The sequence below is a fragment of the Macrotis lagotis genome, chromosome 5, assembly GCF_037893015.1.
Source record: "Macrotis lagotis isolate mMagLag1 chromosome 5, bilby.v1.9.chrom.fasta, whole genome shotgun sequence".
Lineage (NCBI taxonomy): Eukaryota > Metazoa > Chordata > Mammalia > Peramelemorphia > Peramelidae > Macrotis > Macrotis lagotis.
Window position 1 is genome coordinate 79,988,839 of NC_133662.1, and position 25,557 is coordinate 80,014,395.

At 37.8% G+C, this 25,557-nt stretch overlaps 2 protein-coding genes across 4 annotated transcripts in view; one reads left to right on the top strand and one right to left on the bottom strand.

Annotated features, from left to right (window-relative positions):
• RARS2 (arginyl-tRNA synthetase 2, mitochondrial) overlaps positions 1–15,049 on the bottom strand; it is a 70,914-nt gene extending 55,865 nt beyond the window's left edge. Inside the window, exons 1-4 of one of the 2 annotated variants that reach the window (XM_074187124.1) lie at positions 14,930–15,047; positions 8,010–8,083; positions 6,550–6,652; positions 4,137–4,220 (exon numbers count right to left, since the gene is read on the bottom strand). In XM_074187124.1, coding sequence (XP_074043225.1) covers positions 4,137–4,220; positions 6,550–6,652; positions 8,010–8,083; positions 14,930–14,965 — 297 coding nt within the window. In that variant the 5' untranslated portion in view covers positions 14,966–15,047. Of the gene's footprint in view, positions 1–4,136; positions 4,221–6,549; positions 6,653–8,009; positions 8,084–14,929 lie in introns of both variants that reach the window. The other variant, XM_074187125.1, reaches the window with a different exon arrangement.
• Positions 15,050–15,098: 49 nt separating this feature from the next.
• The window catches only part of ORC3 (origin recognition complex subunit 3), a 120,245-nt gene continuing 109,786 nt past the window's right edge, over positions 15,099–25,557 (top strand). The window contains exons 1-2 of one of the 2 annotated variants that reach the window (XM_074187123.1): positions 15,155–15,197; positions 19,848–20,023. In XM_074187123.1, coding sequence (XP_074043224.1) covers positions 20,012–20,023 — 12 coding nt within the window. In that variant the 5' untranslated portion in view covers positions 15,155–15,197; positions 19,848–20,011. Of the gene's footprint in view, positions 15,198–19,847; positions 20,024–25,557 lie in introns of both variants that reach the window. The other variant, XM_074187122.1, reaches the window with a different exon arrangement.

A 25,557-nucleotide genomic window follows, 5' to 3' on the forward strand; every position in this document is an offset into this window, starting at 1 on the left:
GGCCTGGAAAAGCTGTTATGATGGGCTCTGAATGTCGAACAAAGCATTCTGTATTTTGTCCTGGAGACAACAGGGAGCCACTACACTACTGTTTACTAAGGAAGATTATAATACAGTTGAATTCTTGGGCTAAATGGATGATGGACTGGAGTGGGAGAGACTTGAGACAGGCAGACTCACCAGCAGCCTGCTGTACTAGTCCAGGTGGGAGATGATGAGAGCCTGCACCAGAGTGGTGGCAGTGCCAAAGGACAGAAGGGGGATTACAAGAGAGATGTGGCAAAAGTGAACCTGAGAGGCCTTGGCAGCAGACTGCATAAGGAGAGGGATACAGTGAAGTGCTGAGTATGAAAACAGGGATACTACTCTCAAAAAGTAACAGGAAAGGTAGAAGGGGGCACAGGACTTAAAAAAAAAGATGAGTTCTATTTAAGACTTTTATTGGACATCTAGTTCAAGATGTCTGAAAGCTGAAACTGAGATTGGAGATCAGAAAGAGAGGTTGGGCAGGATAGGTAGATTTGTCAGCACTGAGATGATTAAATCCATGGGAAATGATGAGATCATCTAGTGAGGTAGTATGGAAGAAGAAGAGAAGAGGGTTCAGTACAGAATCCTAAGGGACATCTACAGTGAGAGGGCACTATCCAGGTGACAATCCAACAAAGGAGATCTAGAAGGAGCTGTCAGATTATGTAAGAGAACCAGGAAGACCTAGAGAGAGAAGAAGACCTCAGAGAAGTCCAAGAGAATGAGGATGGAGAAAAGGATCTTGTATTTTGTAACTGGTAACTTGGGAGAAAGAAGTTTTCAGTGGAATATAGATCAAACAAGATCTAGAAACTAAATCAAAAGGGCTTAAGAAGAGAGTGTGAAGAGAGAAAGGCAGTTTCTTTGTAATTAGACAATATGACTTACCATCAAGGTAGTTCTGAAATAAAAATTTTGACAAGGCAATTTTATCTATAAAGATGCTAGATCTTACCTAAAGTGATTAACCTTCGGGCAGCAGGACTTAGACTTTTAAAGTATTTTTCCTCAAGCAGGGATGATCCCTTTCCCTAACTCCCTCAAGAATTATGTAATATACTTCTACAAGACACCTGGTCAGTTTAAATGATGTCAACTGTAGTCTCAGTCCAGAGTTTTTCTACTGTAGGAAACTAGGTGGCCCAGTACATAAAGTCCTGGGTCTGGAATCCAAAAGACCTTATTTCAAACCTGTCCTTAGAAGATTAGTAGGTGTGACATCAAAGATATCACTTAATCTGCATGCCTCAATTCCTCTTAATTGTAAAATAGCGGTAATAATAGCATTTTCTTCCCAGAATGTAAAGATCAAATGAGATTATAACATTTGTAAAGCATTTTTCACATGTCTGGCACATAGGAGATCCTATATAAATACTAGCTGTTATTATTATTTTTCTTTGTTAAATGCTAACTAACCCACACTAAAGTCAAAATTGTGCCTTCAGCTTCATGAGTACCATAGCCTCAACAATATTAGGTAAATGAAACCACATTTTTTGTTGACTGGTAAAGATGTGTACTTGAACCCTCAGTAATACCAGCCTAATATAAGTACAACTTTACCCTTGATTATTTGTGCAGCCAAATAAATTCTAGTCAGGTATTTCTTTAATATCTGATTAAATAAGGAAACTGATGTAGATAGAATAAGCAGAAGAAGCACAAAACACTGAATCTTTTGCATTCAATCCTGATCAGGTAATTGAGCAAAAAAAAAAAAAAAATTCAGTTTCTAGATGTCTATTACAAGCAGTGACAATTATAGAAGTAACACAGTCCTAGCCCTTTGAGCTAATGTCTTTTAAGTGACACCTCAAATGAATTCTATTTAATGTATCAAATTGAGTCAGCAGTCACAAAAGGGTCTCCCTCAGATATATTTCACCTTTAAAGAAAACAACATTAATCAACATTATAATGAAGGACACTTCATTTAATGACAGCTGACTTGTGTGAGAAACAAAAATTTTGGTAAATGCTATTTTTTAAAGATATACTTTTTGAGTAGAGAGACTGATTAGAATTAAATAGTAACTCTGTGTTTGCTGGATATCAGCTGAATATATTATGACAAAAGAAACAAAACACTCCATTGTCAGAAGTAGAACAATTCCCAATATTCATACGTACATTACACATACACAGAGAGACAGACTCTCTCTCTCTCTCTCTCTCTCTCTCTCTCTCTCTCTCTCTCTCCCCTCTCTCTACCGCTAGTTCACCTCTTTGAATCAAATCTGACATCAGACACTTGATAATTATCTAGCTGTGTGACCCCAGGCAAGTCACTTAAACTCACTGCCTTGCAAAAACCAAAAAAAACCCCAAAACAAACAAAAGAAAAACCCCAGAATGAAAATAAGGTTAACATAAATTTGTCAAAGTCTAATTTGTAACTTTAAGGAACCATCATTAAATACAAGTGTTATTCAATATAAAAGAGCTGTAAAACAAAAATTCACAAATTAAACATCATTATAAAAGAGGAATAAAAGGGAATATGGTTCTTTATCAAGTATTTTGCAACTGGCAAAGGAAACTGAATACTTCTAACAAAGAGTGCTTAGCTCTGCTCCTGGAAGCTTTTTTTTGGATGGGTTGATTATTCCCTTTGAATGACTAAATTAGGGGGGGAAATTGGTTATATTTTATCTGAAGATGCAAACTTTCTTAAATCCAAACTAACTTCCTAATCTGTTTTTCATTCTCTCAAATCCTGAAGCTCAAAACCCCTCAGCATAGGTTTCTGAATCTTAGAAGGGAAGGAATTATTCATTGCCTACTGAGAGCATGGCACCATTCTAGACACTAGAACAGAGGCATTGCACTGAAGTAGTCTGTATTATAAGCTTATTTTATATCTATCTATCTATCTATCTATCTATGAAATAAGATAGATAGATAAGGTATATGTATAGTCCTCTTTTTTTTAAAAGCCCAGTCAGGAGATCAATGTATACCATGGAAACAATGTAAAAACTAACAGAATGCCTTCTGTGGGGATAGGGGGAAGGAAGCAATAAATGGGGGGGGATTGTAAAACTCAAAATAAATAAAATCTTTCTAAAAAAAAAAATAAAAGCCCAGTCAGCATGGATTGATGCCATCTTAAAATTCTCTATGCAGAAGGTTGTCATCCCCAAAAAGTAATACATTCAGATGTTTTGGAACATGAAAGACAGATCAACTCAAGATAATATTAAGATCCCAGCAAACTGGGAATGTTGTAAAGTAGTGGTTCTCAAACTATGGGCCACTTAATTATTACAATAGGTTAATGAATCTACTGTGAATCATAAATAAATACACATATTTCATTTGCTTTGCGTTGATATAGGTTACTATTTTTGAAATCTAAATAGATAATCCTGTGACTAATAAGATATAAATCTATTTAGAAATATCACTTAATTGAGCTTTTGTCATTATGTATTTTCTCAAAAGACTGACTCCGTCATGAAAAAGCCCTATCTTTGAAGTCTGGACAGTTATATAGTTGAAAGAGATTTGAGAAACCTATTTCTATCTCTTAATTATGGACAAATCATAACTTCTCTGGGCTTCAGTTTTGTCCCCCCGCCCCCAAGAGCTTGAACCAGATGTCTTTTAAAGTTCAGTGCTGGCCTATACTATAATTATATTCTATAATTTATTACTTAACTGAACCAGATAATTCTGTATATGATTACACACCATTTTGTATTGCCTCTAATGTGTTAAATGAAATCTAGTTTCTTCAATCAGAATGTAGGATATGAGAAGGCAAATATTTTTTACGCTTTCCTTTACATTTCAGATAGTGCCTAGCAAAGTGACATCTTGTATTTATAATCTCTGTATCCATGTTGTATCTCCTCAGTAAAATGTAAGTTCCTTAAGGGAGCTGTTTTATTTTTGTCTTAACATCTGGTTTATAACAAGTGTTTAAAGAACAATGGCTGAACTGAATCAAGTTGTTTGAATAGCAAGAACTCAATAAACACCTGCTGTTTGAAAGAGAAGTTTCTGCATGAATTACAAAATATTCCATCTTAGAAGAGTTTCTATGAATGGAGAATGTCTTTCACTAAAATTATAAAATATGAAATATCAACAATTCTTACCTTTGTTAATAGCTCCCTGTTTATTTTGAAGTTTACTGTCCCTGGTCCAGTGCTGATTTCACTCACCACTGTATCACACTGTAGCTGGAGATATAAATTAAATCAGATATTATATGAAAAGACACACACAGAGCATTAAGATTAAAACTGGTTTGCAAGGGTATCCAATGAATTTTCTTTTAGTCAGATAAACTTTCCAGGGTTCTCTTCTTCTATTTATCCCTTTCATCACTTTCTGCCTACTTATATCCTGCACTACTGTCCAATTGAAGGACACCATTTTTCTCCTTTGAAATTCTAAATATTTCTGATTATTAGTCATCATAACACTATGTATTCTGACATGCAAATTTTACACTTTATTTCTAAGCATCACAAAGTATGTAGTTTTATATTAAAAATCTATGTATATAAATATTTAGTTTAGACATTTATCTTCTTTTAAGTGTCAGACTTCAAAGAATAAATTCCTTGAATTGTGCATTTTTAAAACTTATTAAATGTATACAAAAATCAAGTCTGATGATATGTGCCTTGTGGAACCCCAGGAATCAGCAAATATCACTGTGAAACCACTAGTCATTAATTTTGAGAAATAACGTGCCTACCAGTTTTAAGATGTGTATATAAATGTACATAATGTAAAACCTTTGGTCAATGTTTGGATAATTTTCCATATGTTATCCTGAACATCAGTTCCTTAAATTTTACAACTCACTTATTATGTATATTTCAATTTATTAACTTCATTCAGATAATAGGGCTGGCTGATGTTATAGCCTAAGGAAATTATGAAACCAGGTGATATCACTGTAGAGCCACTAGTCATTATTTCCGAGAAATCATGAATGTAAAAGGATCTAAAAAGGACAAATGTGTTGCATGAAATGGTGAGCAAAGATGTTAATTCAATCCTAGGCTGTATATATTATAGTATCCAAAATAATAGCCCCAACTGCACCACCAGGCCTCATAAGAGAAAGAACTAGTCAATGGACTTCCCCTAATGGGGGAAGAGTTTTCAATGACTATGATACTAAGACAAAAAGCATAATTAGATTAAAAAAAAGACATAAAACATTAGTAAGGTCTTCAACTATCTGAAGGGAGTTCCCAGAAAAATAGACTTCTTTTTCTTGCCACTAGACAGCAAAACTAAGAACAAAGAGCAGAAGTCACAGAGAGAGAGAGATTTAATTTCATTTTATCTTTTTTTTTTTTTTGGTTTTTGCAAGGCAAATGGGGTTAAGTGGCTTGCCCAAGGCCACACAGCTAGGTAATTATTAAGTCTCTGAGGCCGGATTTGAATTCAGGTACTCCTGACTCCAGGGCTGCTGCTCTATCCACTGCGCCACCTAGCCGCCCCTAATTTCATTTCATCTTAAGAAACATTTGAATATTATAAGCTTACTGAGTGAGTTAAGGCATTGTGCTCAGGGAAAACAAAATGTTTCTCTGTAAGGGATTTACATTTTAATTAGACTTTAAAATTTAAGAAAAACTAAAACTTTTATTTTGACTTAACTAAATAGAAAATTTTTGCACAGAGCTGACTATATGTAGAAGAAGCTCCCTTAGGAGGCCTTAGGTCTTCCAATAGAGAGAGGCTGGAAATCCCCTTGTCCCTATAAAAGGGGAGCCAGGCTTCAATTATAGGTTAACCTAGATAGAATCCCAAGTTCCTTTCCAACTTTTAAGAATCAAATTTCTTTTGCTATGGATTTGGATTAGGTTTAAAAAATTGTTACTTATTTGTAGGACAATTTTACCATCTTAGTTATTATTCTTCATTAGCTACATCATCTTAATTTTCTATTATATACTATCTCCTGCCCCAGTTATCCCCTTACTTCAATCTTAATAAATTTAACAGTTTTGATCTAACTAGATATCCTGATATCACTATAGCAACAACTTTCATTTGGTCATTCATTACCCCTATATTTTATTCAACTACTAAACAAACTGTGGCTTATTAGGAGTAAACAAGACTTATTAAATCATATAAACTCTTTCCAACTATTTTCTATTTAAATCTTATAATTTTCTTCTTTTTATATTCCTCTTCATTGAGAACTGTTTCTAAATTGTCATTCACTGCTCCAAATTATTCAACTCATTCTGCATTTTAAATACATTCTCCCAAGAATTCAGAAACCTGTCCAGATTTAAAAAATCTGTAAATGTAAATAATGATATAGAGTCATTATCTAAGCATTTAAACCAAGAGCAAATCTTTTATATGATTAAAAAATAATCATGGTTTTACAGTGAAGTTTTAAAATGAAATCAGCTTTGTTCAGGCAATGATCACTATAAGTGTATGATTAATATAAGATAGTCTATCATATTTTTAAAATTCAGTAATAAATTCAATATGTAATCAAAGAAAGACAATTAGATGTTAAACTACCTTCTCTGCTAATTTTCGAACTTGAGCTTGAATATCTGGTTTTGAGTGACCACTGCTGCTCTCCAGCACAGAATGTACAGAAAGTTGGAAATCAGCTACTTCTCTAAAAAGAAAAAGAGAACTAATTTTTTTTCTTCCTATAAAAAAGTCACAGTAATTCTAAACAAGAACTGTGAGTATTTTTCATTTCTAATTTCTATTTACAGTTTTTAAAAGTTTTTTATATCAAGCAAAATAAACAAGTAAATAAAGCTATTCTGTATAAGGCAAATAGTCTTACTCTTATTTTACAGATGAGAAAACAGCTTTCAAAAAGTGTAGGAACCAATAAGGAAAAAATATGTTCTATATCCAATATTGAAAAAAGGAAGAACTGATTGCTATGGTTGAGATCATGGAATGTTGGGAGAAAGGAGCCTGGGTGTTTCAAGATATTGTACAGTGCAAATTGCTTCTTGTCCTCTAGAATGAGAACAACTGATAGATAGCTTACATAGTATAAGGGTAGCTGCAGAACACAAAAGAAAAAAGAGGAAGGAGTCCTACACATTGAGTAGATCACCCCCTGAGTTCAGATAGAAAGGCTGGACAAGCCCAAGCTGAAAAGATATGACAGGGCTTTATTCTAAGTGAGTAGAGGGAGTATTTACACTAATGAAATTAAGAGAATCCTTAAGAGATCCAAGTCTATTTTTCATACTGATACTGGAATAAGGCTATCTCAGTCCCCAAGTACAGTATGTCTTGTGAATAGACTTAGATGTGTTTTAACACAATGTTGACAGATGATGTGATGAGAAAGGTGTCAAATTACATTATCTCCAAGGCCTTATTTAGCTCAGTAATCCTGAAACCAGACTTCTTTAGAAAAAAAGTAGGGTGGGTAAAGAAATACTTTAGAAAACACTAGTGCTTCAGTCAACCAGAATTTGGTTACTGGAAGCTCTCAGCAAGCTCCATTCATTTGTTGACAGGAGTCACAAATTCTAGCCCTTTATTTTAAATTTATTCTAAATTTTTGGAAAAAATATAACTTTACTTTTCCAAGAGGATAGCGGTAAAGACAATGTAGAACTTGCCATAATAGCCAATACATAGAAGAATTACAGAATTTAAAAGTTTGAAGGGCCTTCAGGGGTTTTTACACTCTAAAGTATTCCACTTCACATGCCCAGTCTCTATTTGAAGACATCCAATTAGGAGGAACACACTACCTCCTGAGGCAAACCATTTTTCACTTTTGGACAGGATTTAATTATTCAAAGAGGGTCTATAGTTTTTTCTGTGCATATAATTCTATTTTATGATGGCAATGAGAAAATGTTTTATATATGCAATTTTTCTTCCATATCTAGCTCTGTGGAAGCTTAATTGTTTTGCATTCTGTAGTGGAAAATGCTTGTTATATTAACCAGAATAGTAACATTTCAGTTTAACATAAGAAAAATAAAATACTTTACTCTTTTTTGGAGACTGGAACTGCAGATATTGACTTGATCAAGTTTTCTGGTGGAAGATTCAAGACTCTGGAAACCTAAAATCAAAATGAAGTAAAAGCCAGTCCAAAATGATTGTTAAAATATTCTTATTTCACAGGATCATGTTCAGTCATACATTACATATGCATAACCCTAATTTTAATTGACTAAAAAAATTCATTCAACAAGAATATCCAATGTTAAATATTTCATAGCACAAAATTTTATTAACAATAACAGTCCAAAGTCAAAAATTCTTTTAATATTCAAGGGTATGACAATAAAAGCTAGATTTGGAATTTGGAAATCTGAACCTTAAAAAAGAAAAATGAAAGGAAACAGTCTCAAAATTAAACACACCTTCAGATGTAAACATGACTAACTTCCACCATTTTGCACACAGGTACTTTTAATAAAAGCCATCGGATATGAAATTAATCATTTAAAAAGTTTTGAACTTAAAAAAAAAGATTCTGATCATGAAACCAAATACTAAACTGTCAAAACATGCTACCTGTGGTAATAACTTTTTGTCAGAAGCTTGAAAGCCTTTTATTAATATGATCAAAATATACATTTGAAACAAAAAATTACAGTTCCTGATATGAAGAAGATGGAAACAAGAGTGCCTCCTATCTCAATATAACTAACATTTCTAGGAATACTAGCCCAAAACATCTATTTTATAAAATAAAATTAAATGTTTAAACATCAACTTAGGGAATCTAAAATCTTTCTGGTAATGACTTTTAAGTAAATGACACTATCAATTCAAGTAGAAAGGCATTAAATTAAGTTTCTGAAGGGTTTAGGACTAAGATTAAAAAAAGTTTCTATCAAAAGCAATCTTAAATTCAGTTTGGAATTTTTGTTCTTAATATTTTTCATCAGAGGTTCATGGATTAAGATAACAACATATCTCAAAAGCCATTAGCCTAATACCAGGATTTTACACGTAAGGAAACAGAGCCATATAAAGTAAATTACTTGTCCGAGGTCACATAACAAATTTACCACACAAAATCCCAGAAGTAATATTTTTATAAGAGATTCCTGGAGTGGTTAGATGGTGCAGTGGATAGAACACTGGCCCTGGAGTCAGGAGTACCTGAGTTCAAATCCGACCTCAGACACTTAATAATTACCTAGATGTGTGGCTTTGGGTAAGTCACTTAACCCCATTTGCCTTGCAAAAAAAAAAAGATTCCGATCATGAGTAGGCCAATTTTTCAGTTCAATTCAATAAAAATTTATTAAGCAGTATATTCAGGATTCTGGAGTTACAACATGGAAAAAATAATAGTCCTAGAACTTAAAAGATCTTATCATTTTATGAAACTAAGCAGTCATATAGATCAATATATATTTTTCTGCTAGTCAAATACCTTCAAAAGCTCACCATAATTTTTTGCTGAATAAAGAAAAAATTATTAGACTGGTATTAAGGGCTCTAAAATTTGGCTTCAACCTAACTTTTCAGCCTTACCTCACATTACTTAACAAGTTCCTGCTAAATAGGACAGTCACCATTTTTGTTTCTGCTTCTATACCTCCATTAACATTTCCCTTAACTTAGAAAGCCTTAAATATATACATTTCTACCTATCAAAATTCTAACTGTCCTAAAAGATTCAGGTCTTCCATCCATCCTTCAATTCATAACACTTTCTTTTGTACCCTTTTAAAAAAATTTTCTTGCACTCTACTCTGTACCATAGTTATTTGTATGGAAGACAGTTACAAATGTCAAAATGATAGTTCTCAAACCTCTCCTATATATGTATGTTATCTCCCCTTGTCAAATAAAAATTTCTTAAGGCCAAGGACAGGAATACAATCTGCTTGTAGTTCCCTACAATTCTTTCCTTTCCCCTTTTCCAAACCCCAATCACAAGTTCTTTCCATTATTTTTCATTTAAAATACTTCTTTGATTCTCTACTCCCCCTAACCACCCCAAGGTGGTTTGTTTTTGCCTTCCACTAATCCCCATCTCTTATTTCCCTCAGACCCCTTCTTTATGGTTCCTCTATTAAGTTGAATTATTTGCACATCAAATATTGTGAGTACACATGAGTGGGTATAAAAATATTACTTCTGGGATTTTGTGTGGTAAATTTGTTATGTGACCTCAGACAAGTAATTTACTTTATATGACTCTGTTTCCTCATGTGTAAAATCCTAGTATTAGGCTAATGGCTTTTGAGGTCTGTTGTTACCTTAATCCATGAACTTCTGATGAAAAATATTAAGAACAAAAATTCCTTTGATCAGTTCAGATAAAACTTAGAAGAAAGATTTTAGATTCCCTAAGTTGATGTTTAATCATTTAATTTTATTTTATAAAACAGATGTTTTGGACTAGTATTCCTGGAAATGTCAGTTATATTGAGATAGGAGGCTCTCTTGTTTCAAGGTTCTCTTGTATCAAGAACTGTAATTTTTTCTGTTTCAAATGTATATTTTGATCATATTAATAAAGAGCTTTCAAGCTTCTGACAAAAAGTTATTACCATAAGTGATGCTCTCTTCCTACCCTTTCCTGTTTATATAGTCTTATACTTGCTCAACTTGATGAGAACAAATTCCTTCTTTTTATGTGATCAGAACATTAACAAAACTACTCTTAAAACTCCTAATAACATTATAATTCTGAGAGGACACTTATCTCCCACATCAGAATATAAATATTTTATTCTTTTCTAGTTCCTTTCTGATTACTCACTTTTATTTACCTTTCTTTGTTTCTCTCAACTTCAGGGTCTGTAATTCAAAATTTCTACTTTAAGGTCTTGTCTTTTCACTAAGAATACTTATTAGATCACTGTTTGATTTTTGTTGGGGTTCAGTTGTTTCAGCCACGACTGACTCTTCATGACTCCTGGAATGAATGGTTTGCTATTTCCTCCTCCAGATAACTTACAGATAAGGAAACTGGGGTAAACAGGGTATCTGAGGTTAATAAATGTCTGAGGCAGATTTAAATTAAAAAAGATGAGTTTTCTGATACCAGGCCGAGCAGTGCTGCTCAAGGATACTCAATTTTTTTGAATAAGTTTTTATTGTAAGCCTATATATTTTGCCCTTTGAAATCTGGCAGCTCTCTCTCCTCTTCCTCTAAGTGAGTGGCTGACAAATATTGTGTGCTTCTAAATTGTGAATATTCAGTACCTGAACTCTCTTTTTGGCTACTTGTAGTAGTTTTTCTTTTATCTGAAAACTTTTTATGGAACTTTTTATTTGAAGGTTTCTTTCAGGAGGTGACCAATACATTTTATTTTTTTAGTTGTACTCTGGTTCTATTAGATTTGAGAAGTTTCCATTCATGATTTATAAAAATGACACCAAGGCTCTCTTCTTTTGGTATTAGCTTTCAGGCCATCAAATGACTACTTATTCTAGTTTTGTTTTCCAGGTTAGTTGTTTTTGAAATGAGACATCCTTTTCTTATTTTTTCAGTTTCTAATTATATTTTAATGTTTCTTGTCCTCATGGAATCACTAACTTCTCTTTTGTCTGTTTACATAAAGTTTTGAACCTCATTTTGAACCTCCCCCCTTTTTTGGGTTTTTTTTGCAAGGCAATGAGATTCAGTGACTTGCCTTGGTTTACGCAGCTAGGTAATTATTGTCTGGGGCTGGATTTAAACTCAGGTCCTACTGACTTTAGAGCTGGTGCGCCACCTAGCAGCCCCTGAAACACTTCTAAATTATTAAGTCATTTTTTCAGAGTTCTTATTTCATTTAAAATATCTTTTAACTTGAACTAATTTCATTTCTTACAGGAATTCTTGTTGATCTTGTAATCAAACTATATTTTAAAAATTATTCTTTTTTTCTGGGTTTTTATTTGGGTCATCTTCACTCTGCAATAGCTGTTTAAGACTGATGTCTATTTACTATTCTTCCAGCCTTACTTTTTGAACTGGGACTTTGTGCTAGGGTCAGGCTGTAAAGGAAATACTGCAGCATAATATGGTCCTGATTTTTATTATCTAGAGTTTTCCTGCAGTCTCCATGTTTTGAGTGTTATATTACTTAGGTATTTAATGGGTAGTTTAAGTTAGAGAGCTGCAAACTTTTAGCAACAGATCTGACCAAGGGCTGCTTGCCTGGTCTTAACTTTGTAAGCTTCCAATCCCTATTTGGAGCTGAGCCCCACAATTGCTGGCTTCTCTTGAATGGAGCTCAAGCAAATAGTTACTAGTTCCAGTCTATTAGATGAGAAATTCTTTGAGTTTACCACAACATGATTGAAGGCACATTCCTGGTCCACTGACTCTGCCTTGTAACTTAGCAACAAATCTCAGACCAGGTCCGTCCCAGCTCTTGCTTCAGAGTCAGAATGACAAAACTAAAGGTTCACCTCTGGTCAGAGTCCTTGCCCTGGTCACTAATCTGTAAGCTAAATTCAAAAATCTTCTCTAGGGTCAGAAGGCTACTGCTGCAAGGTCATCCCTGATTACTTGCCTTTCAATTGAATTCATAATTTGTGCCAAAAAAAAAATGACTGTGGTTTCTCCTTGTCCTTTCTATTCACTACATAGTATGTGCCCTTCCTCTCAGTTTTTATTGGAGGAATTGCAGAACTGGGTTGTATTGATTCTTCCTACTACATCATCTTAAAGATCATGTTTTCTGTGCTTGCCTCATTGTCTAGCATAGGATCCTATAAAAAGGCATTAATGTTTGCTCAAATAAAGTAGATTGTAAGGCTGTGATAAGTCTGCAGTTTGAAAAAGTTAATAACCACTGCATTAGATAAATATTTCAAAGCTTCTTATCAAATACCTTAACTTTATTTAGCTAAACTCTGATAATATATTTCAATTCATCCTTTCTGATGCAGTGAGTTCAGTCTCCTTATTAAACCCAATAATAGCCAGGCTTATTCTTTCCTCTCATCCTTTCTTCATGGTTTTCCTCCTGTTTGGAACATTTCCCTTTACCTCCCCCCCCATTCCTGTCATCTTTGTCCATTAGAATCCAATATATTACCTGTGGGTTAACTAGAGTTTAACTTATCACAAAATAGCAGAATTTCAGAGGTGGAGGGAACCAACTGACAGTGTAATTTTTTGTGTTCTTTTCTATTTGTATCTCTAAATGTTTAATACAGTGCTCAGCCTAATAGCTAGTGCCTAATAAATGCTTTTTGAAAATTCATTCTTTTATCAAGTATTTGAGTGCCTCCTGTGTTAGGCACGAGGCTAGGTTGGTCTTGGGTACAAAGGATGAAACAGTCTATATAGAACTCACAAGATTGTTTAATCTCTAATAGAAAAGTCAAAAGCTGAATATTTAAGTATAAGCAACCATGTTAAAAAAAAATACAGGGCATATTTAAAAACAAAGCAATTTGAGGAACAGTGTGTGTGTGTGTGTGTGGGGGGGGGGACCAGAAAAGGTTTCATGCAGAATTTGATTCTTGAACTGCATCTTAAAAGGAAGAGAAGTGTATTCCATTTGAAATGCTCCTATTTGAAGAACAACTGTGAAGGTCAACTTGAATGGTCAGGGAAGCTAGAAAAACAGATGAAGGATAGGTTATGAAGGGCTTTAAAAACTTAACAGCTAAAATTTATATCCCATCTCAGAGACAAAAAAGAATCATTGAAGTTGATGGAACAAGTAATATGGCATTAGTAAGCTGAAGGAAAATTAGTTTGGAAGCATTGTAAAGGGTCTTTGGATCAATCTATTCCAACCCCTTCATCTTAAAGATGAGGAAACTGAGGTTCAGAGTGAAAAGACTTGCCCAAACAACAAACATTATTGGACACTAATTTATTGCTAGGCACTGCCTTGAGAGGGAAGGATACAGAGACAAAAATTAAAGCCTCTGTGGTTAAGGAAATTATATTCTGAAATGGGGGATGACATATCCTCCAAGCATATATTTATTTACATATATACGGTAACTTTGGGATAGAGACTAGAGCCTCCGGTTGAAGAGGGCCCTTAGAAAACTTTTTTTTTGTCTTTGCCAGGTAATGGGGCCACACAGCTAGGTAATTATTATTAAGTGTCTGAGATTGGATTTGAACTCGGGTCCAACTGACTCTAGGACTGGCGCTCTTTCCACTGTGCCACCTAGCTGCCTCTACAAAGTTATATTCTTGACAGAAAATAGCCATTTGATACCCTCCTCCTTCACCTCCCAAATGGCATAGGGACTAGGAATCTGTTATTATTTCTTTCTTTTTTTTGCCCAAGGCCACCCAGCTAGGTAATTATTAAGTGTCTGAGACCAGATTTGAACCCAGGTCCTCCTGACTCCAGGGCCACCCAGCTTAAGTAAACTTGGGATTTCAAGAACTGTGGGTGAGGAGATGTGCTTGCCAAGTTTGAAAAGTAAGACAAAAGAAGCCAAGGTGGGCGATCACACGGGGAGCAGAGGGTTCAACCCCCCCCAGTGCCGGACTGGACACGCAGCAACTCCTTCCATTACAACAAACCCGAGGGTAACTCTCTGCCCCTTCTCCACTTAAAAGCTGGTCGGAAACTTGGCGTTCTGGGTGCTTCACAGCGGCTGCCACCTGGTGAACATTTGAGGGGGGCCCGTCTGGTCTCGGGGCTGGGGGAAGCCACGTGTCCAGTCTCCCAGCCTCGAGACCGGTAGAGATCTGGCTGGAAAGTCTGCTTTCCACGCCGGCCGGATGGCTGGGGGCCCGGCTGGATGGGAGCTCCGGAAAAGACTGTAATTACTGCCCCGGCTCCCTCACGGGGCGGTCGAGTCTGGCAAATAGCAAGGACGCCCTGCGACCGGGGCCCCGGCCCGCGGCCTCCACACACCGGGCGTGCGGGGGGCCGGGACGAGGCTCTGGACTCCCGCCACAGGAGGCGTCCCCGGGCCACCTGTCCAAGCTGGGCTTCCCTCCCCCACTCTCGGGCGGGCCAGGTACCTGAGAGGCGATGGACCTGCGAAAGGCGCAGGCCATGACTCCACAGCTCCGGGGCGAGCGAGACCCGCCACTCGCGCCCCGCCCCCGCCCTCTTTCCGGGAGATCCCGGGAAACCCTATTCCGGAAGCGGGCTGCCAACCCAATGGCCGAACGAGGGCCGACCTTTCGCCCCGCCCCATCCGCCTGCCGCTGAGGACGTCGGGAAATGCCCGATTCCGCTTGAAACAAGCGGGAGCTTAGCATCATGGCTACCTCGTCGGTGTCCAAGGTGAGTAGGCGGAGGCGGTGCGTCCCGGGGCACGCGTTCTACCTCGCGGCAGCGCCCTCTTCCTCCTTATCCTCCCGTGCCTGGGGCCTCTTGTTCACCCGGTCCCTGGCCTGCGCCGGGCCTCGGGCTTGGCTGGGGGGAGGAGGGCAGCCTGGGCTCCCCGCTGACAGAGAGGCCAGACGGGCCAGCAGTCAGGGAGATCCGAGTGCAGCTCCCACCTGTTTGATCCATTTACTCAACTGTGAAATGGGGTTATTTTGCAGGATTGTAAGGAGAATCAAAGGAGACGATATTGTAAAACTCTTAACACATCGTAGACAATTGTTCCTACTACCCCTCCCCCCTTGAGAAGCAGACTTTTATTCTAGAGCCTTCCAGAACCATTCAAGACCTTACATGCCCCAACATACTGGCCTTAACCTGAATTCTAAGAGAGAAAGGACCCCAAACTAAGTAAACAGTTATCTAGTCCGGTTCCACGTGGATGATGGAGGATGATGTCACCCAAGGAATAAGTAAGAAGCCACTTCACACCTAGTTCTTGCCACTTTCCCCTCCAGGAAGCCTTCCGATAGCCTCTGTTACACTTGAGAACCGGCGCTACTTGTCGCCCAGCTGGCGCTACTTGTACAAAAAATGTAATATTGGTAAATGTAGTGGAAAGGTTGAGAATAAAGACCGAGAAAAGATCACAAATTTTGGTGAGAGTAATTTCAGTTGACTTGATGAGGTTTGAAGTCAGACTGGAAAGGGGCTAAGAGGTGAGTGAGAGGAATTGGTATCCCAGCTGCTTCTAAGAATGCCCAGCACATAAAGAACTTTTTGTTTGTTTGTTTGTTTTAGTTTTTGCTAGGCAGTGGGGTTAAGTGGCTTGCCCAAGGCCGTACAGCTAGGTAATTATTAAGTGTCTGAGGCCGGATTTGAACTCAGGTACTCCTGGCTTCAGGGCTGGTGCTCTATCCACTGCGCCACCTAGCCGCCCCATAGTGAACTTTTAATAAATGACTTTCAGCCAGAAGTAACTCCCTCCTCAAACTTAAAGGATTTTCCTTTACTCTTTAGCCTCATTTACCCTCTTTACCCTAGGCTTGTATCAAACTGCCAATTATAATTTAGATAAACGGCGACAAAAACATCACCATTCTTATTTGAATGACTTGTGTAGGAAAGGAGAAGGAAGCAATGTGTCTGTGACTTCTGGAGTCGTGGAGATGGAAGCAGGGAGGGAGGGAATCCAACTGAGAAAAGATGAGATTTTACCTCTCTTAAATACAACATGTTTGTTTGCTGGCTTTGGTGATAGAGGGTCAAAATTCAAATGCTGCCTGAAATGTTTATTATATGACAGGTGACTCGGGTCCAGGTTTCCTTCTCTATAAAGTCAGGGAATTGGACTAGATAGTTCCTGTTCCAGATTTGTGATCCTTTGAAATAAAAGCACTTTGATAAGTCCAGACCCCATTAGTTACTCTAAAAGTGCCTTAGAAAAATATAAAATAATATACACTAGGCATTTAATAAATATCAGTTGAAAATAGAGGTTTGGGTTGGGAATTGGTGATAGATGGGTATATCCCATATAGGAAGAAACAGGATCCAGGGGAAACCCACTTGCTGACTTGATGCCACCCTCCCTTCTTTATCTACACCTGCCTTATTCCCTAATTCCCTGGTCTGTCTTGTAGAAGTCTTTACCTCTAGAAAAGTCTTAGCTCTTCTTTTAATCAGTAGTTTTCTAGATCAATCAGTCTACAGCATTATATAAATATAATATTTTATATTCGTGTATTTAGCATTATGCTGAGTGTGATAAATAGAATAACTAGATCTTGTTTTTAAAATTATTTGTAATGTAACTCTTAACTGTTGTCAATTAAGAAGCATCAATTTTCTCCAATCTTCCCTGTTTCCCAAATTGGGGAACAGGGTGTAATTTTTTTGAGAAATATGCACAGTCAGGAAGGTTATATGCTACCACTGGTCATATCCAAAAATATTTGCCATATTCTGAACCCCGAGTTCATCATTTTTCTGGCAGACTCTGGATATCATGTTTCATCATTATATTCCTGGAATTGTTTTTGTTGACTGAATTGGTAAGAATTTTTAAATCTTTACTTTAGCCAAAGCTGAAGTTGATCTTAAATATACTCCTCCGTTACTGCCCTCATTGTTAGAAAGAAGGTACAGGGAAAATGAGGGGGAAAAAGTATAAGAGAATAGGATGGAGGGATATATACAGTTAACAGTCATTACTGTGAATGGGGATGGCATTCTCAGTACCTCCCTTAATTTACCTTCTGATTCTGACTTTTCCCTTGACCCTTTCCCCTCCTCTTTTTCTGTTAAGTGAAATGTCTTTCTGTACCCCACCTCTGAGGCAGAAGTAGATAGAGCTAAGAATCAGAAAGATTCATCTTCATGAGTTCACATCCAGCTGTAGATACTTATTAGCTGTGTGATCCTGAACAAGACACTTAACCCTGATGCTTCAGTTTCCTCATCTCTAAAAATGAGATGGAGAAGGAAATATCAAACCACTTCAGTATTTTTGCCAAGAAAACTCTAAATTGGCATGACTTAAAAATGACACAAGATCTGTGAATATATTTAGGGGTGTGTGTGTGTGTGTGTGTGTGTGTGTGTGTGTGTTCCCATAGTGATCTTTTTGCTCACCCTGATTTTGCTTTCCTTTCTCTCTTTTTTTTCTTGATGGTATTTTCCTCTTCTACCTTTTTCTTCTTCTTCCTTTAACATCATCAAAACAACAGAACTGCTCTCAGGTTCTTTGTCTAATTAGACTTCCTCTATGACCATCCTAGATGATAATAGACTTCTGAAGAAATAGATGAATTATCTCCCCATATTAAAATGAAAATAATTTATCTTTGTCTATTATCTTAGGATCCTTGTTCATGTTTCCCCTTTTTATTTCAAATTTTCTCTGCTTCTCTGGTCTTTTCATCAGGAATGCTTAGAAGTACCCTATTTAAATAAAGATCTAATTTTTCCCCCCTCTAGGATTATATTAATTTTTTCTGGGTAACTTATTCTTGACTGTAAACCTATATCCCTTGCCTTTTAGAATATTATATTCCAAGCTTTCCTCTCCTTTATATTGATGGCTGCTAAATAATGAGTGATCCTGACTATAACCCTTCAAATTCTTTTTTTTTCTGACTGCTTGCAGAATTTTTTTCTTTGTCCTCAAAGTTCAGGAATTGATATTCCTGAGTTTTCACTGGAATTTCTTTCAGCAGATGATTTGTAGGGGTTTTTTTGTATTTCCACTTTGTCTTCTTGTCCTATGAGATCAGGGCAGTTCTCTTTTAAGACTTCTTGAAATAAGATGTCTAGGTTTTTTTAATTGTCATATTGTTCAGGTAGTCAAAAGAATCTTTTTTTAGGGTTTTTTTTTTTTTGGTAAGGCAAATGGGGTTAAGTGGCTTGCCCAAGGCCACACAGCTAAGTAATTAAGTGTCTGAGACTGGATTTGAACCCAGGTACTCATGACTCCAGGGCAGGTGCTTTATCCACTGCGCCACCTAGCCGCCCCTAGTCAAAAGAATCTTAAATGATCTCTTCTTAATCTGTTTTCCAGATCAGTTATTTTTGCTACAAGATACTTATTTTTTCTTCTATTTATTCATTTTGTTTTAATATATCTTGTTGAATTATGGAGTCATTGATTTACATTTGGTCAATTTTAATTTTCAGGGAATTATTTTTTCTTTGATGAGGTTTTATACCTCTTGTGCCAGGTTGTTAATTCTGTTTCCAAGTCTTCTGTAATTTCATTTCTTTATCATTTTTAAAATTTCATTCCTCATAAGAACTCATTTCATTTATTAAAAAACTTCTCAATTGTTTAAAAATCCTTGCTTCATCTCTTCTAGGAATTCTAGTTGAATTTATATCCAAGCTGTCTTTTTCTCTGAAGTTATACTTGAAGGTTTTGAAGACATTCTCTTCTTCTAGGTTTGTGTCTTGAGCTCTCATATCATCGTAATAGCTCTTTATGGTGGGATACTTATTTTGTTTGCTCATTCTTCCAGTCTTCTCCCTGGCTTTGAACTCTGTGGTTTCTGGGCACTCCTGAGGTGATTGTATGTTCTTGTCCTGCCACTGCTTTTTGGGGGGATGTTTAGTATTGTATTATTTCAGGATCTAAGGAACTGCTCAAGCTGGGACTTTACAAGCTTTCAATGCTCCCAAAGTAGTCTAATCCAGGGCAAAATCCTGCTGTGAACCCTTCTACCCCACATCCTACCATCCCCCTGGGCTCTTCAAGTTTCTGACCTAGTTTTGGAGTTGGTCCCCCATCCACACACACACACACACACACACTTGTGACTTTGCCCCTGGTTGGAGTTCTAATAAATTGCTGTAGGGCTTGGCCATTGGAAAGCCAACTGGAAAGCTTAGCTCATTCAGAGTGACAGAAATGCAGGTTTCCCTTGGGTTTAGGATTTCTCTTCTGATTATTCTGCTTTAGACTTCCAGGGCTGAAGGCTTGAAGTAAGGCTCCCTCTCTTTTTTCCTAGAGTTGGAACCCATAGTTACTCTTAGTTTTTGAACTTGTTCCTTGCTTATCATACAGTCTAGGATCCAAGACTGTTTCTCATGCTGGAATGCCATTTCTGTCCACAGGTCCTTTTTTCAGTCTACCTTAATCTCTCATGAGAACGGGATAGTGAACTACAGAACTGCTTGGTGGGACCTTCCTATGATTCTGTATCAAGTCTCCATGTGACTCCAAGTCTCCAGTTTTTTTCCTGATAAGGTCTTAACCTTCTTTCAGTCCCTGTGTTGGAATGCACTATATGGTATGCTCCTGATCAGACCCCGTCCCCAGTGTCTCCCTTTGCCGACTTTGACTGGAAAAATTGCTCACTGTGACCTTTTTCTTAGATTATTCAGTCAGTTCTTGATCTGGTGAGTTTTCTAGATCTTTGTAAAGGAGTTGTGGTAGAGAGCTCTTCTGTGCTTTTTGCTACTCCACCATCTGCTCCATGATATTTGAACTGTGTCCTTCTGGCTGCTTGTAATATTTTCTCTTTGACTTAGGAGTTCTGGAACTTGGCTATAATATTCCTGGGGATTGTTTTTTTGGATCTCTTTCTTGGGGAGATCGGTGGATTCTCTCCATTTCTATTTTGCCTTCTGCTTCTAGAATATCAGGGTAATTTTTCTGTAGTAATTCTTTGAAAATGATGTCGAGGCTCTTTTCCTGATCATGACTTTCAGGTATTCCAATAATTTTCAAATTATCTTTCCTAAGTCTGTTTTCCATATCAGTTGTTTTTTCAGTGAGATGTTTCACATTTTCTTCTAATATTTCATTTTTTTGGTTTTGAAGTAATGAATCCTGGTTTCTCATAAATTCATCAATCTCCCTGAGTTCCATTCTTTGTCTGAAGGATTTGTTCTCAGAGAGTTTTCTTATCTCTTTTTCCATCTGGCCAATTTTGCTTTTTAAAGCATTTTTCTCCTCAATAACTTTTAGAACTGTTTTATCCATTTGACCTAAGCTGGTTTTTAGCATGCTATTTTCCCTCACTTGATTTTCAGTCTTTTTTGAGCTCTGTCATGGCCTGAGCCCAATTTCTGTTTTTCTTGGAGTCTTTAGATGCAGGAGGTTGTGCTTCCTCATCTTCAGACTGAGTATTTTGATCCTTCTTGGGCTCATTTGCAAAATATTTCTCAATGGTGTTCCTCTTTTTTCTCTGCTTGCTCATTTTCCCAGCCTAAACCTGGTTTTGGGGTTCTTCCTGAGCTTTTGGGACACTCCCACAAGGGTCTCAGTGTGTGAGGCTCTGTCCTCCCTCCTGGTCTGTGAATAACCATATGCGCCCCCCCTCTGCCACGGGGCTGAGGTGGGGGGGCCTAGACTGCAATCAGGATCTGAATGTGTTCAGAGCCCCAGAGTCCTGTTCCAGGGGCCGAGGACAGAGCTCTGCAGTCTACTCCCCTCCCTAGATTCAATGGGCTCATGCCCTCGGGTCTCCTGCTTACCTGCCTGCTTCTGTTCCTGGATCTGGGCTGCCTAAAGACCAGTTGTTAGCTGTGTGCCCTGAGGGCTGGTTTTCAAGTGCTCGCTCTGGCAGAGGTCCCCTGCTGTTCCCCCAATTTGTGCTTGGTGCTCCCAGGGGTGTAGCTCAGGAAACTCCCCCGCTGCTGTGAGCTGCAGCTCCCAGTGCCCTGGGGCTGCCTCCAGGAAGCTGAAGTTCTCTCACTCTGGCAGGCCTCCCCTCCAACCCTGGGGGGAGCAGAGCCTTTCTGCTCTTTTCCAGGTTACCTTGAGTAGGAGAACTGCCTCACTGGGTCCCTCTGTGGGTTCTGTCTCTCAAAAGTTTAGTTAGAGCCCTTAGTATTGAAGTTTTATGAGAGAGCTTTTAAAAGCTGTTGTTCTCTTGTCTATAGTTCTTATTTTTTAGAGCATTTCAAATATTTAAAAATACTATTCACATCTTCTCCCCCCCTGAAAAAAACAGTAGCAACAACAACAACAATTCAATCTTCTCTTTTCTAGATGTCCCTAATTCCTTCCATTGCTCTTTATAAATAATGATTTCTATTCATCTTAGAGTCTGACTTGCTCTAATTTGGACATATTGCTACTTTTCAACATACTTTTTAAAAAGTGACAAGCAGAAGGAAAGAATAATATGGTCCTAGATATAGCAGATGTATGCCAAATGACTGAAAAATAGAAAGAACTAGAAGGAGGGGACATAATGCCGAGGTCCCACATTCCTTCTCACCTAACTAATTAATGATCAAGAAATATTATGAGGTTTTAAGTGTTCTAAGTGGCTTTTAAATAAATGACTACCAAACCTGTACAAAATCTTAGCCAAACGTCCATTGGTAGCAGATAAAGGAACCTTTCCAGCAAGTGTGCTCAGATACAGGACATGTGTAACCTGCAAGGAGACAACAAAAAACAGCAGAGTCCCCCTTTATACTCTTTCTTCTCCAAGAAAGCTCCAGTATGAGGATATTCAAAGGCCCATAGAATGAGGTCCTTCACACCCCCTCTAGAACATCAATAGGTACTGACCAATGTGGTACCATAGACTTAGCTGGCCATAGTCTCAGGGAGAGACCTCAGAGCAAGGTCCTTAACTACTGTCCTGAGATTCCAGGACCTTGAAAACCCAATACCATGCACATCAGTGATATAAGAGAAGTTTAATCCTTGGAGGTGGGGGGTCATTGCAGGAACCCAGGGCACTCAGGACTAGACCAAGCAGGGTTTACAATTCACCTGAAAGTTCAGCAGGGTGGATGCAACCTGGCCCTTGTACAAAGCCATAGTCCAGCAACTATGGTTGGAAAAATGAATAATTCAAAAAACCACTAACCAGTTTCAAAGATTAATCCAAATCTACATTTGCAAACAGGAGAATCTGTTAGTAGCATTTAAGCAGCAATTCAAAGAAAACAAATTTCCACAAAGATGACATGAATGCCTAGAAGACATGAAGTAAAAACTTAAAAATGAAATAAAAATTCTGAAGGAAAGAATCAGAAGGAATATATGTCACTTAGAAAATAAAATGGAGCAGCTGGAATTTGCAGTGGATAGAGAGCTGGAACTGGAGTTAGGAATACCTTAATTCAAATCTGGCCTCAGATACCATCTATGTGACCCTGGACAAGGTACTTAACCCTGTTTGTTTTACTTTTCTCATCTGTAAAATGAACTGGAAAAGGAAATAACAAACCATTCCTGTATCAACCCAATTAGTTTCAGACAGAAACTTGAAATGACTCAAAAATAAAACCTTACCCAAGAAATGAATTTCCTGAAAACATATCAATAGAACATATCAAACAGAAATTAATGACTTCATGAGACTGCAAAAGAATTTTACATCAAAATCACAAGACTGAAAAATAAAAGAAAATATGTTATCTGACTTTGAAAAAATGACTTGAAAAACGGGTCAAAGAGATAATTCAGGAATCATTAGACTCCCTGAAAATCATGACATTAAAAAGTAGAACAAAGATTTGCTTTCTGATTAGATATTAAGGTAAAGGGAAAAGAAAAAGTTAGGAATGAGTTCAGAACTACAAATCTCAGTTAACTAGAAAGATGATGATACACTAAAAAGTAACAGGGAAGTTAGAAAGAGGGAAGGGTTTTGGGGGAGGCTTCAGTTAACTAGAAAGATGATGATACACTAAAAAGTAACAGGGTAGTTAGAAAGAGGGAAGGGTTTTGGGGGGAGGCTTGGGATGTTATGAAGAAGATGAATTCTGTTTTGAACATGTTAAATTGGAGATGTATATCCATTTGAAATCTTAAAAGTAGTTGGTGATGCAGGATTAGGGTTTCCTGGAGAGACTAAGGCTAGATATTAAAATAAAAAAGTTGTATGAAAAGAGATGATAGTTAAAACTGAAACCTGATATCAGCAACAGAGAAGAAAAATGAACCAAAGATACAGGATGATGAGCCATCAGAAGAGACTGAGGAGGACAATTGGAGAACCAAGAAAAGTCAAGGTTACAGAAATCCAGAGAAGAAAGACTGTTCAAAGACAATATGGTCAGCATCAACTGTACCAGGGGGATCAAGAAGGATGAAACCTGAGAAAAAGTTATTGAATTTGGTAATTAAGATCCTTGGTAACTTTAGAGAGAGCATTTTTCAATTAAGTGATGATGTAAGAAATCAGATTGCAAGAGGGGCAGACTAGATAACAGTTCTTTCAAAAAAAAGATCTGAGGGCTTTGTGGGCCTTACTTCAATAAGGTATTCGGAAAAGTCCATATATAATATAAGGTACCATTAGAGACAGTGTGGCCATAAAAAAAGAGATGATAGTCCTATTCCATTTTACTTGTCTGAATCTGATCTGGAATAGTATGTTCAATTCTGAATACTGTATTTTAGTGAGGATGATGCAAAGTTAGTATATCCAGAATGAATAGGAGACTTGGAAACATAGTAGTTTAAAGAATTGCAAGGCTCAAGGCTGGAGTAGAGCCTGGACAGTAGGGAGCATGATAACTGAAGTGAAGTATGATTTTAGAGGGATTAGAATTATTCTGCTTGGTCCTAGAAGACACAATTGAAAACAAAGGACAGACAGATTGGGGGCGGAGCCAAGTTGGCATCAGGAGAGGACCTTCTCTCAGTTGCTCTGGAACAAAACTTAAAAATTAAGGACTCTAACTATATTTTCGAGAGACAACCCACAGAGGGATCCAGTGAGGCAATTCTCCAGCCCAAGGTAACCTGGAAAAGAGCGGAAAGGCTCGGCTCTACAGGGTCGGAGGGGTGGCCCACCAGAGGGGTGACCTGGCACAGCAAAGGAACTTCAGCCTCGCGGAGGCAGCCCCAGTGCACTGGGAGCTGTGGCTCACAGCAGCAGGGGCAGTTTACTGATCTACACCCTGGGGAGCAGGAGGCACAACTTGGGGGGGACAGTGGGGGACCTCTGCCAGATTGAGGACGTGAAGCCCAGCCCTCAAGTCACCAAGCTGCTTGGGGCAGCCCAGATCCAGGAATCAGAAGCAGGTGGTAAGCAGGAGCCCCCAGGGCATGAGCATGCTGAGCCTAGGGAGGGAGGTGGAGAGAAACTGCAGAGCTCTGTCCTCTGTTCTTGGAACAGGATTCTGGGGTTCTGACCACATTCAGATCCTGATCACAGTCTAGGCCCCCCATAGAACAGCAGGGCCTCCCCCCCACCTCAGCCCTGTGGCAGAGGGGTGCGTTTATGGTTATTCACAGACCAGGAGGGAGGACAGAGCCTCACACATGGGGATCCTTGTGGGGGTGTCCCAAAAGCTCAGGAAGCACCTCAAAAACAGGCTCAGGCTGGGAAAATGAGTAAGAGAAAAAAGAGGAACACCATTGAGAAATACTTCACCTGTGATCCCAAGAAGGATCAAAACACTCAATCTGAACATCAGGAGGTAACAAGCTCCTGCATCTAAAGACTCCAAGAAAAACAGAAATTGGGCTCAGGCCATGACAGAGCTCAAAAAAGATTTTGAAAATCAAATGAGGGAGATAGAGGAAAAATTGGGAAAAGAAATGAGAGAGATGCAGGAAAAACATGAAAATGAAGTCAGCAGCTTAGTCAAGGAGATCCAAAGAAATGCTGAAGAAAATAACATGTTAAAAACCAGCATAGGTCAAATGGATAAAACAGTTCAAAAAGTTATTGAGGAGAAGAATGCTTTAAAAAAAGCAGAATTGGTCAGATGGAAAAAGAGATAAGAAATCTCTCTAAGGAAAACAAATCCTTCAGACAAAGAATAGAACTCAGGGAGATTGCTGAATTTATGAGAAATCAGGACTCAATACTTCAAAACCAAAAGAATGAAAAATTAGAAGAAA